At 45.2% G+C, this 13434-nt stretch overlaps 1 protein-coding gene across 3 annotated transcripts in view; it reads left to right on the top strand.

Annotated features, from left to right (window-relative positions):
* The window catches only part of ADCY10 (adenylate cyclase 10), a 74705-nt gene that overhangs the window by 11221 nt on the left and 50050 nt on the right, over positions 1 to 13434 (top strand). For all 3 annotated transcript variants that reach the window (XM_082225403.1, XM_082225404.1, XM_082225402.1), the window contains exons 7-13: positions 1883 to 1971; positions 3730 to 3921; positions 6634 to 6755; positions 8692 to 8768; positions 11250 to 11439; positions 11625 to 11680; positions 12840 to 12993. In XM_082225403.1, the coding sequence (XP_082081529.1) occupies positions 1883 to 1971; positions 3730 to 3921; positions 6634 to 6755; positions 8692 to 8768; positions 11250 to 11439; positions 11625 to 11680; positions 12840 to 12993 (880 nt within the window). The remainder of the gene's footprint in view (positions 1 to 1882; positions 1972 to 3729; positions 3922 to 6633; positions 6756 to 8691; positions 8769 to 11249; positions 11440 to 11624; positions 11681 to 12839; positions 12994 to 13434) is intronic.

Genomic DNA, 13434 nt, shown 5'->3' on the forward strand with positions numbered 1-13434 from the left:
TATTTGGGATTGCATTATACCCGGATTTACCCACCATTCGGGATTATCCACATCTCTTTCCCCCAGGGAAAACAGCTCTTTTAGTGCTCAATCGAAGCAAATAGCAGTCGGGTTTTCTGCAGATTGAGGTTTGTTCTGATTTAAAGCTACAGAGTGGGGCTTTCCCAGGGGCAAGGGGAAAACTGCTTGGACTCATGCCTAGAAAGTGCAAGTCAAGTTGAAAACTGCTTGAAACTATGCTTTCTAGGCATGGGAACAGAAGCGGAAGTGTAGACAAGCCTTAAGACAACACAAATTTTTATTGTCTATTACACAGATCTGGGTAAGGCCTTCCTTATCTATGTGTTCATAAATGCTCTGCAGTACCAAACAGTACTATTCACACATGGTAAAACTCAGACCAGGCTATTTAAAGGGGTAAAGGGTAAAGGGACCCCTGACCATTAGGTCCAGTCGTGGCCAACTCTGGGGTTGCGGTGCTCATCTCTCTTTATTGGCCGAGGGAGCCGGCGTACAGCTTCCAGGTCATGTGGCCAGCAGGACTAAGCCGCTTCTGGGGAACCAGAGCAGCACACGGAAACGCCGTTTACCTTCCCGCCAGAGTGGTACCTATTTATCTACTTGCACTTTGACATGCTTTCGAACTGCTAGGTTGGCAGGAGCAGGGACCGAGCAACAGGAGCTCACCCCGTCACGGGGATTCGAACCGCCGACCTTCTGATTGGCAAGTCCTAGGCTCTGTGGTTTAACCCACTGCGCTTGCACTACCAATATCAAAGGCAGCAAATGGCCTTTGTAAAGAGCAGAACTATCAAGAAAGGAGCCAAGCCACAGGTTCAAGTCATACCGCAGATTAAATGCCTCATGCAATAAATTGCAAATGTAGATTTCCTAGGAAACATATGCCCAGTTTTGAGATGGGGCACAAAGCACCTGTGCTTGAAAGATGGCAACACAGAGCGACTGTTTCTTTCACGTGCACAGACAGAGCTTATGCAATCATTTTTTGCCCTTGTCAAGGAGAGGAAAAGGCCTCTCGCCATAAGGAAGCTCTAAGGCGTTATCTTAAAAAATTAAATCTCCTCCTCAAACACACTCAGACAGACCAAGAAACTCTTAACTCATTCACTTATTCCCTGTGTTCACAGAACAACTCATTTAGTCCAAGATATTGCAGAGGGTTAGTACCTGTTGCAGCAAAAACGCCTGAATCTTTTTACATTTTAAACATTGGTTGGGCATTTCGTTAGTTGATATTGATAATAATAATAATAATAATAATAATAATAATAATAATAATACCCTGCCCATCTGGCTGGGTTTCCCCAGCCACTCTGAGCGGCTTCCAACAGAATATTAAAATACAATAATCTATTAAACATTAAAAGCTTCCCTAAACAGGGCTGCCTTCAGACGTCTTCTAAAAGTCAGGTAGCTGTTTCTCTCTTTGACATCTGGTGGGAGGGCGTTCCACAGGGCGGGCGCCACTACTGAGAAGGCCCTCTGCCTGGTTCCCTGTAACTTGGCTTCTCACAGCAAGGGAACTGCCAGAAGGCCCTCAGCACTGGACCACAGTGTCTGGGCAGAAGGTGTAATAGTTGCCTAACATAAATACGTGTGATGTCTAGTGATATATACATCATAGTGGCTCGAGGAAATGGCACCAGACCCTCCATCACCCCAAAATTATTTAGCACAGGTATAATCAACTGGCAATTCATGGGGCTGTAACTGGCCCCCATACATTTTGCACAGCCCTGCACAAATACGCAAGTGGGTGCATGGCTGCTGCGCATATCAGGAGAAACTTCCATCCTGTTCTAAACTTTCCTAATCACGTCTTCCTTTCCTCCATGAAAATGCTCTCACCTTTCCTCCCTAGAGATTTTGAGAAATGCCTCTGTGTTGCCTCCAAATGACAAACTTGAGAAGTGTTTGAGAAAATACGTGATGAGGAATATCCTAAAAAAGGTACTTCAGTGCTTGACAGTTGCTTTCTTACTATTACGTGGCGTGTTGCAAACAGGCAGCGCTATTGTCATTCTCTGAGTCTTATTATTATTATTATTATTAAAATTAAGGTAATGTGCGTATTTCTTCCATGTATGAAGTCTCCTGAGTCACAGATCTGAAAGTTACCTTTCTTGAACAAAGGAACTTCAAAAGGAGTCTCCGACATAAAACCGCTAAACTGCACCTCATCAATAAGTCCAGTTCTATCCCAATGGTCTGAATTGAGATAATGTCTATCATCAGCTTATCCATTCTGTGTTGTTTGTGTTACCATCAGCCTGGTTAGTGAATGATCGCTGTGGCAATTTTATATATTGTTCCACAACACCCTGATCTCTGAGCCGTGTGAGATTCCAGGGTTTTTTTTGTGCTTCCCGAGGGTTGGGTTTCCTCAGACTGAGGCACACCTTGGTGTTTCCAGAATACATGGTTTATTTACACATATACACAATCTGATCCTTTTAATGAGAGTGAAAGAGGAGAGTGCAAAATATGGTCTGAAGCTCAACATCAAAAAAACGAAGATCATGGCCACTGGTCCCATCACCTCCTGTCAAATAGAAGGGGAAGAAATGGAGGCAGTGAGAGATTTTACTTTCTTTGGCTCCATGATCACTGCAGATGGTGACAGCAGCCACGAAATAAAAAGATGTCTGCTTCTTGGGAGAAAAGCAATGACAAACCCAGACAGCATCTTAAAAAGCAGAGACATTACCTTGCCAACAAAGGTCCGTATAGTTAAAGCTGTGGTTTTCCCAGTAGTGATGTATGGAAGTGAGAGCTGGACCATAAAGAAGGCTGATCACCAAAGAATTGATGCATTTGAATTATGGTGCTGGAGGAGGCTCTTGAGAGTCCCACGGACTGCAAGAAGATCAAACCTCTCCATTCTGAAGGAAATCAGCCCTGAGTGCTCACTGGAAGGACGGATCCTGAAGCTGAGGCTCCAATACTTTGGCCACCTCATGAGAAGAGAAGACTCCCTGGAAGAGACCCTGATGTTGGGAAAGATGGAGGGCACAAGGAGAAGGGGACGGCAGAGGACGAGATGGTTGGACAGTGTTCTCGAAGCTATTAACATGAGTTTGACCAAACTGCGGGAGGCAGTGGAAGACAGGAGTGCCTGGCGTGCTCTGGTCCATGGGGTCATGAAGAGTCGGACACGACTAAACGACTAAACAACTAAACAACAACAACTACCTGAGCCTACGATGGAGGGTTTACAGCATCAGCACCGCAAGAGGGTCTTGCTTATCTCATAGCCACAGCCTTGGATTCCAAAAGAAATCAAGCACGGCTCTGTCACTCAGCTGCCCAGCTTCTAACTTCTAGTCTCAACTCCGCCTTTTTGTCTGATATTTTATTTATTTATTTATACTTTTCAAGTTTATACATTTCACTAATTTTACACATTTCACTGAGTTTACAGTCATTTTGACATTTCATAACTTGACTTCCTTCCCCCTCTTTCTGCGGTTCCTTAAATTTCTTTTTAATCTCTTCTTTTGCATATCCAAATTAACTGAATTTGCTCATTTATTCATCTTCTTTAAATATGTACTCGTAAAACTGCAAAAGCGTATGGAATATGCAGAAATGGCGAAGCTTACCAGAAGAATAAAAAATCAAGAATGAGAACAGTGGCAGGATTATTATCCTTGCATTTCCAACATGTCTTACTACTCATCTTGTACGTTCTCCTGTCCTGTTTTTCAGATCGATGACAACCAGCCCCTGGAATATTTATCAGAGCTTCGACCTGTGACGATCGTCTTTGTGAATTTGCAGTTTGACGAAAGCGCCAACACTCACCATCTCTGTAAGGCCATCCAGGATGCCAACACGAAGATTGCGGCGATCATATACCCGCTCAGTGGCAAGATTAACAAGGTCTTCATGTTTGACAAAGTGAGTCTCCTTCAGGCATGGTCCTTATCAGCAAAGCATGGCAAGAGTTGGGGTTGGCACAGATCACTGTAGGATGGAAGGTCCTACAGACATTCTTTATATGATGTACTCATGTCATCAGGGTAGCTGTGGGCACTTTTGAGCTGTGCCCTCAGATAATAATAATAATAATAATAATAATAATAATAATAATAATAATAATAATTTATTTATTTATTTATGCCCCGCCCATCTGGCTGGGTTTCCCTAGCCACTCTGGGCGGCTCCCAATAGAATATTAAAAACACGATAAAACATCAAAAATTAACAACTTCTTGAAACAGGGCTACCTTCAGATGTCTTCTAAAAGTCTGATAGTTGTTTATTTCCTTGACATCTGAAGGGATGATGTTCCACAGGGCGGGCGCCGCTATTGAAAAGGCCCTTTGCCTGGTTCCCTGTAACCTCATTTCTCGCAGTGAGGACATAGCTGTCAACTGTTTCCTTTTTTAAAAGGAAAATTCCCTTATTCCGAATAGGATTCCTCGCAAGAAAAGGGAAAAGTTGACAGCTATGGTGAGGGAACCGTCAGGAGCCTTTGGCGCTGGACCTCAGTGTCTGGGCTGAATGATGGGGTTGGTGATGCTCCTTCACCAACGGGCCGAGGCCGTTTAGGGCTTTAAAGGTCAACACAAACACTTTGAATTGTGCTCGGAAACGTACTGAGCGCCAATGTAGGTCTTTGAGAAATTTTGTTGCAGTCATGTGGTGTGAGTAGCACGTGATGAAAGCTCCCGAGGCAGCAGCCCGGTGGGTGCACCTCTTGCCCCCAACGCGGACACGGTAACGTCGCTGGTAGGGGCACAGTTTTCGGCTAAATTACACCCAAAATTATGAGAGATCTCGCAAGCGCACGAGATCGTGTGTAATTTGGGCATGCGGCAATATTGGCAGCACTCCTCTGCCAGCGGCAAAGGCGGCAGAGCAGGAGGAGAAGTGGGGCTTGTGGCAACAGATATGGTGGCAGCGGCAGGGGGAAGTGGTACTTCCTGTATCGCCCAAGCAGTGAAACAGGATGTACCAACCCTGCTTCTGGGGTTGGCAGAGGTGTCAGTGGCAATGCCAACCAAACATGCCTCAGATTCCCTCCCTGCTCCACATTCTGCAACTGTTAACAGTGCAGTATTATTATTATTATTATTATTATTATTATTAATTTTATTTTATTTATGATTTTCAGTTGTATACATTTCAATAATTTTACAATCATTTTAACATTTCAAAACTCGATTTCCTTCCCCCTCTTTCTGCGGTTCCTTAAATTTATTTTTAATATCTTCTTAACTTGCTCATTTATTCATCTACTTTAAATATATATTATAAGAGTATGTTTTTAAAATAGATGAATAAATGAGCAAATTAAGTTAGTTTTATAAAACTGCAGGTTATTACAATAATCCCGCCAATGCTCTTATCTATTTACAGTTTGTTTGTAAACATTCAATAAACCATTATCATTTTTTTAATAAGAAGTTTGCTATCTTGATTTCTTATTTTTCCGGTAAGTTTCGCCATTTCTGCATATTCCATATGTTTTTGCATCTGTTCTTCCTTTGCTGGAACTTCTTCTTCTTTCCATTTTTGGGCAAGTCACATTATTGCCACTGTAGTCATATACGTGAATAAATTTCTATACAGTTTCTTCCTCCCTCTCAGTTTATCCTCTGCAAAAGTCTACAAGGTAGGCTGAGAGGCAGTGATTGGCCCACATCACCCAGTGAGTGCCATGAATGAGCCAGGATTTGAATCATGGCAACATCACCCACAGAGCTGGTCGATGGCCAGTTGGCGTTAGGACATCCTCACTGCAAGCGCTCTCTATCAGAACTAACCGCCAGTGCTGAAAACATAGTGTTCTTCTATTTTATTGTATGGTTTACTTGACATTAGGTTCCCCTACTACAGTGGTGAGACGCGGGTGGCGCTGTGGGTTAAACCACAGAGCCTAGGACTTGCCGATCAGAAGGTCGGCGGTTCGAATCCCTGTGACGGGGTGAGCTCCTGTTGCTCGGTCCCTGCTCCTGCCAACCTAGCAGTTCGAAAGCACATCAAAGTGCAAGTAGATAAATAGGTACCACTCTGGCGGGAAGGTAAATGGCGTTTGTGTGTGCTGCTCTGGTTCGCCAGAAGAGGCTTAGTCATGCTGGCCACATGACCCAGAAGCTGTACGCTGGCTCCCTCGGCCAATAAAGTGAGATGAGCGCCGCAACCCCAGAGTCGGTCATGACTGGACCTAATGGTCAGGGGTCCCTTTACCTTTACCTACCTCGGGTTAAGAACTTAATTTGTTCTGGAGCTCCGATCTTAACCTGAAACTGTTCTTAACCTGAAGCACCACTTTAGCTAATGTGGCCTCCTGCTGCCCCCGCGCTGCCGCTGCGTGATTTCTGTTTTCATCCTGAAGCAAAGTTCTTAACCCGAGGTACTATTTCTGGGTTAGCGGAGTCTGTAACCTGAAGCGTCTGTAACCCGAGGTATCACTGTCCTTAGCTTTGTTTCATGTATTATTTTTATGGGACAATTATTTTAGAATTTTATATGGCGGCTTCGGGAGACCATAGCCTGAAAATCTGCACACAGGAACCCTACATGCCTAAATCTCTGCATTTTGCAAATGGCAATAAGCTGCTCTTATAACAACTTCTCCGATGTTCTTGCCCCTGCCCCCATAAGGGTTGCACGTTGCTGTGCATCTTTGGCCTCCCTGGGGATAAACAGTCTGATGAAGGTGCAAATGCTCTGGACAGTGCCAATAAAATCCATGCTTTCTGTTCCACGGCTCTCACAAAAGTAAGGTAAGTGACTGATTGGGCTGGGGATATGTCTTTGGCAGGGTTACTGGTGCCGCTCACACCAGAATCACCACCCCCGGCTTGCCACCCAACGGGACTGTTGACAACTCCACCCTCTTACTCCTTCCTGGTGACGCTTGTGCTGGGATGTGGGTTCAATGCAACAGAGCAAGGTACTGGGAAACTAGGGCCCACCAAGTTTTGTAGAGGTGTCTGGCATGCCCACCTTCTACCATGCCCTAGATTGCAGCGGGCAGTGGTTGGCCGTTGTCTCCCACTCCTCTATCGCAGTACTATTTGCTTCGAGTGGAAAGGGGTGGAAGTGTAGACGTGGGTGATGAGTAGAGGCCCCAGCCCTCCGCCCAGACATGTCACTCAGTGCTGAAGGGAAAGGACTGTGCTAGGGGAAGGAAAGCAAACCAGAATGGCTGAGCAACCCTGAGGAGTTTCGGCGGTTGGGTGTGGTTGGCTGGTCTCTTTCTGCTCCAAAGGGGAGGAGACTGTCTGTTTTATGTTTTCTAACAGGCATTCCAATGAGGAACACGGCAGCATTGCTGGATCCTGGTGCAAGCTTAGTTGGATATAATAGGAAGCCAGTATAATAAATGAAGGGACACAGGTGGCACTGTGGGTTAAACCACAGAGCCTAGGACTTGCTGGCTCCCTCGGCCAATAAAGTGAGATGAGCGCTGCAACCCCAGACTGGACCTAATGGTCAGGGGACCCTTAGTGAAATATACCCAGAGTCGAGTGTGAATTTCATGCTCTTCATTCAGCTCATAGTAGCAATGAATGAAAGTTTCCCCAAAACGTCTGGCTATATATACATTATTTACACAATGGGCCCCACGTGATTGGCTAATTCAGGGCTACTCCTGTAGGCCAATCAGGTCCCTGATTCACTTCCACCTGGAGCTGGATTGAGTGACTCCTGCGGACCAATCAGGCTGCTGCATTCTGGATCCTATTGTTCTAGGATTCAGCTCAGTACATAACAATAAGGCATACAGCCAAAATCGCCAGTTGATCCAGGACTCTTGAAACTGATTTTTGCTAATTCGCCCTTCCCACCCCAATGATGCTTGTAATTGCTGAACCAGTTCCAAACTGAGTTTCCATTATGGTTTAAGAAAAAGTGGGCCTCAGAGGTCCAGGAAAGGTGTTGGCTATCTGACTCCTTGGCCCGCAGGGTCAACTCTAATCCTGTCCCTAGAATTTGAAAGAAGCTAAAGGCGGGAGTCAACACCACACTGTTACGAATGTTTCATCTACGTAATTGTATTCGTTTGCCCAGAAAGCAAGGCAGAGGGTGAGAACTGCTCTGGACAGGTAGAGATGGTTTCACTGGGGGAAGTACTTGGGGTTCCTGGCTTTATGCAGTTTTGCATTTCTGTGTGGCCCCCCCAGAAGTGAACCCTCACATAAGCTACAAGTTCGCTGTAGGTGCAATATTGCATACCATGGGAATGAAAGCACTCGCCAGAGACAAAAAGTTCACACGATGCTACAGAACGGCTGGGGAGCACATCAACACAGGTGGATGCAGGTGGGGCTGTGGTCTAAACCACTGAGCCTCTTGGGCTTGCCAATCAGAAGGTCAGTGGTTCGAATCCCGCAACGGGGTGAGCTCCCATTGCTCTGTCCCAGGTCCTGCCAACTTAGCAGATCGAAAGCACACCAGTGCAAGTAGATAAATAGGTACCAGTGTGGCAGGAAGGTAAATGACATTTCTGTGCGCTCTCGTTTCGTCATGGTGTCCTGTTGCACCAGAAGCAGTTTAATCCTGCTGGCCACATGACCCAGAAAACTGTCTGCGGACAAACGCTGGCTCCCTCGGCCTGAAAGCGAGATGAGCGCTGCAACCCCATAGTCGCCTTTGACTGGACTTAACCGTTCAAGGGTCTTTTACCTTTACCTTTTCTCTCTCTTGTGCTTTCAGACTTGTCTCCATTGGAGTCACCAGTGGGCCAGTTTTCTGTGGAGTAGTTGGCCATCGTTTGAGACATGAATACACAGGTATCGTGACTGTAGCCTCTTGTACCTTTCCTGTGTTCAAGGCCAGTTTTATGGATGTTGGTGCAGTAAGTGAAAGATTCGCTCCCACCTCAGTGCTTCCCAGCAGTGCTTCCTTGTTCGCCCCCTCATGGCCTGTGCTTTGGCAAACTCCCAGCACCGGCTTCCTTCACCTGCAGACTCCTGCTCCTGTTACCGCTGCCTGGAGCCTTTGCCTTGCTGCTCAACCCAACTAGTGTTTCATCAGTGTGGTGTAGTGGTTAAGAGCGGTGGACTTGTAATCTGGTGAACTGGGTTCACTTCCCCGCTGCTCCACATGCAGCTGCTGGGTCACCTTGGGCTACTCACACTTCTCTGAACCCTCTCAGCCTCACTCACCTCACAGAGTGTTTGTTGTGGGGGAGGAAGGGAAAAGGAGATTTTAAGCCGCTTTGAGACTCCTTCGGGTAGTGATAAAGTGGGATATCAAATCCAAACTCTTCTTCTTCATCATCATCATCTCTTGGTGGGTTGCCTTCTCTAGGTTGTTGCTTCTAAGGATTCTCCCGTACCGCAAAACTGGGCAGAAATCTTGCTGCTTACAATGGGGTGGAAAGTTTGCATTGCTCACAAATTTATTGACAGTTGCATGAATTATGATAGCTAGGAAGTGGAAGGCGCAAGCAGAATATAAAATGCAAAAATGGTATAAAGATGTGTGGGATATAGTTATTAATGATAAATTAACATGTGCCACTAAGGTAAAACGGTGATTATGCAGGAGAAATCATTTTGAAGGGTATTTGTAGAACTTGTACTGTTAAAATGGAAAGGGGTTAAACCATCGTAAGAGGTGTTGAAATTTTGGGAGGTTGGATAGTTACAGTGGAATCGTCATGGGGGTGGAGTGCACATTTTATTATTATTTATGTATTATTATTTTTGTCAAAACAATATAATAAATTAAAAATAATAATAATTAAAAAGCAAAATTTATATACCAAAAAAAGGGGGAGGAATCTTGCTGCTGAAATCCTTTTGGCTTATAGCATTGGCTTTTCCCGTGTCCTCTATTTATTTATTTCCCCATGTCCTCTATTTATTCATTTCCCCATGTCCTCTATTTATGCAAATGTTTAGGCCTCCAAAGTAGCTTACATTAAAAGAAACATATTGCAGCAACAAAATAGTTCAATAATAAAAAAACCAAATAAAGTGTTAGAATGCACAGCAACATTAAAGAAACAACAAGATGCAGTGCTCATCCACTCTTCTGTTCACCCTGCTGCTTTCTCCTGGGAAAATCCCATGGTTTAACACTGAATTCAAGCAAATGGCCTCGGTCCTGTATACTGAAGGAGCGTCTCCACCCCCATCGTTCAGCCCGGACACTGAGATCCAGTGCCGAGGGCCTTCTGGCGGTTCCCTCATTGCGAGAAGTGAGGTTACAGGGAAACCAGACAGAGGGCCTTCTCAGTAGTGGCTCCCACCCTGTGGAACACCCTCCCATAGGATGTCAAGGAAATAAGCAGCTATCCTATCTTTAAAAGACATCTGAAGGCAGCCCTGTTTAGGGAAGTTTTTAATATTTAATGCTGTACTGTTTTTAACACTTGATTGGGAGCCGCCCAGAGTGGCTGGGGAAACTCAGCCAGATGGGTGGGGTATAAATAATAAATTATTATTATTATTAATATTATTATTAACACAAATTACCATTTGCTCTGATTTAGTGCTAAAGAGCGGTGGGTTTCCTGTGGGGAAGCTGTGCAGCAAAGGTAAAACCACTACAGTGGTACCTCGGGTTACATACGCTTCAGGTTACATATGCTTCAGGTTACAGACCCCGCTAACCCAGAAATAGTGCTTCAGGTTCAGACCTTTGCTTCAGGATGAGAACAGAAATCGTGCTCTGGAGGCGTGGCGGCAGCAGGAGGCCCCATTAGGTAAAGTAGTGCTTCAGGTTAAGAACAGTTTCAGGTTAAGAACGGACCTCCGTAACGAATTAATGACTTAACCCAAGGTACCACTGTACTGGAAAAGCAGAAAACCACTTGGCCCCTGTGCTTTCTAAGCAAGGAGTACACAGAAGTCTGGGCGAGCCCTGAGACATCCCGAGTAAGCGGCCACAAGGAAAGAGACTTGGTGCCCTAACCGCCAGACCACACCTCTAAATTGCCCTGCTGCCACTTCTACACAGATTGTTTGGCACTATGGGCGCTCCCTCCCAGAGAGAGTCCCCCATCTTGTTGAGACCTGGTGCTGTGAACGGAGAGAATCAAGCAGGTTTCCATGAGATGGGCCTGCGGGACTTCTGTCATTTATTTTCCCACTGCGCTGCTGTGCCACAGGACGTTCCATCTTGGTCTGGCAGAAATGTTGTCCAGCGCAAGGCAGTGCTTGAGGTGGCCCAGACGTAATGCCACTCCTGTTTCTCTGTGTTAAGAGACCAGCTAGAAGAAAGACAAAGTATGTTTTGTCCTTGTTGTTTCTCCCGTGACACAGTCATCGGCCGGAAAGTGAACCTTGCGGCCCGGATGATGATGTATTATCCTGGGCTGGTGACCTGCGATGCTGTCACTTGCGTCAAATCCAAGTTGCCATCCTATTTCTTTGAAGAGCTCCCGTTAATTGAGATGAAAGGTGTTCTGAACCCTGGGACAGTCTATAAATTCCTTGGGGTCACGGAGAAAACGTAAGTATTACCTTCGTGTACAGCCGGGCAATAAAAGGGTGGGTGTTTTTTTTTTGTCATGATGGGTTACTAAAACCCTGGCGTGGGACACTTTTGAATGAAGAATAGGCTCAGAGAACGAAAGCAGCTCCCAGTTTCAGTTGAAGAACTTACGAGGTTTCCTTTTCTTGTCCCCATTCCTTTAGAATGATTTACAAAGCATATCTGAGCAGAGAGAGATGCGAATATTACCCTTTGCTCGGTAGGTGACATATTCTTCATTCAGCGACATTGATGATGATCATTTATTGGAGCAAGAGAGAGAAAAGGCTATGGATCTGTGATATTCAAATGGTTACGTATTATAATCAGCTCTGTTATTGATGTTCAGGTGCAATTGCTGTTGCCTTTGTAGCCCAAACAGCACCACCCATGCAGAAAGAGGTACCAATAAGGGGGGGCAAGGTTTGCAGACATAACCCCCACCCTCCCTCCTCCCCAAAAGGAATCTTAAGAGGGGAACTTTCAAAAGCTGCAATGCCCTAGGGCAGTGATGGCCAAACTTGGCCCTCCAGCTGTTTTGGGACTACAACTCCCATCATCCCTAGCTAACAGGAACAGTGGTCAGGGATGGTGGGAATTGTAGTCCCAAAACAGCTGGAGGGCCAAGTTTGGCCATCACTGCCCTAGAAGATCAAATGATATCATTAAGTACCAAGAATACAATCCAGCCAGATTTCAGAGAGGGAGCCATGCTAACCCGTAGAAACAAAACAAAACAAAACCAGACCAGACCAGTGACATCTTAATCAAGTGAGAGTTAAAAGATTTTGAAACCCCACTAGGCTTAACTCTCCCACTGAGAGCAATGGGGCTGCCGCATGCTTAAGCCTGGACTTGATTATGTCTTTCATGTAAAACGGCTTATTTTTAAAAGCTGGCAGCATTTATTTATATACATTATGTTCGCATCTTACGCGAGGCTTTCGTTCTGGGGATAGCATGTAGAAACAGTGCGTCATCAGCAAAAACCAGGAAATGGTCCATAAAGAACACACTTCATAATATCCTGCCACATCCTCAGAAAATTTTTCTCTGCCTCTTTGTTCTCCATCCTCCCACCTCCTTTCTCGACTCCTGGGTCCTTCCCAACACAAGCTTCTTAAAGCGTAGACTTGCAGCTAACAGCACGTAAGAAGTGGGTTATGGGTTAAACAAACAAACAAACAAAAACAAATAAGCACTCAAAAACTCTGATGTAGGATAACACTGAAATGTTAGCACCGGTGGAAGTTTTTTGCATTCAGAACGCAAATTTAAATTTTGAATTCAAAATATGAACAATTTCATGAATATTTGTTTGAGTCGTGCGAGGCTTCCTCTTTTGAAGATGTCCCACTGGCTTTATTTGCTTCCCCTAGGCCGCAAGAAGGAGACGGACCTCTTTGAAAACTTGCTGAGTGATTTCAAAGCCGACAGAAAAAGCCGCATTATCATCTACGAAGGCCTCATGGGATATGGTAAAAGCCAGCTGTTGGCTGAGATTGCCTTCTTAGGACAAGACACAGGACACAGGTTAATGCTTTTAACCGTACAGTGGTACCTCGCAAGACGAATGCCTCGCAAGACAGAAAACTCGCAAAACGAAAGGGTTTTTTGAGCTGCTTCGCAAGACAATTTTCCCTATGGGCTTGCTTCGCAAGACGGAAACGTCTTGCAAGTTTGTTTCCTTTTTCTTAACACCGTTAATACAGTTGCGACTTGACTTCGAGGAGCAACTCATAGCACGTGGTGTGGTAGCCTTTTTTGAGGTTTTTGAAGACTTTGGTGATTTTTGAAGCTTTTCCAAAACTTTTCCGACACCGTACTTCGCAAGACAAAAAAAATTGCAAGACGACAAAACTCGCGGAACGAATTAATTTCGTCTTGCGAGGCACCACTGTACTTTGCTGTGTATTCCAAACTCTCTTGACTCAGGGCTGGGCAGCAAGAGTCTTTAACTCCAGAAACACTTCC

The sequence above is a fragment of the Podarcis vaucheri genome, assembly GCF_965113315.1.
Source record: "Podarcis vaucheri genome assembly, chromosome: 6".
Taxonomy (NCBI): Eukaryota; Metazoa; Chordata; class Lepidosauria; order Squamata; family Lacertidae; genus Podarcis; species Podarcis vaucheri.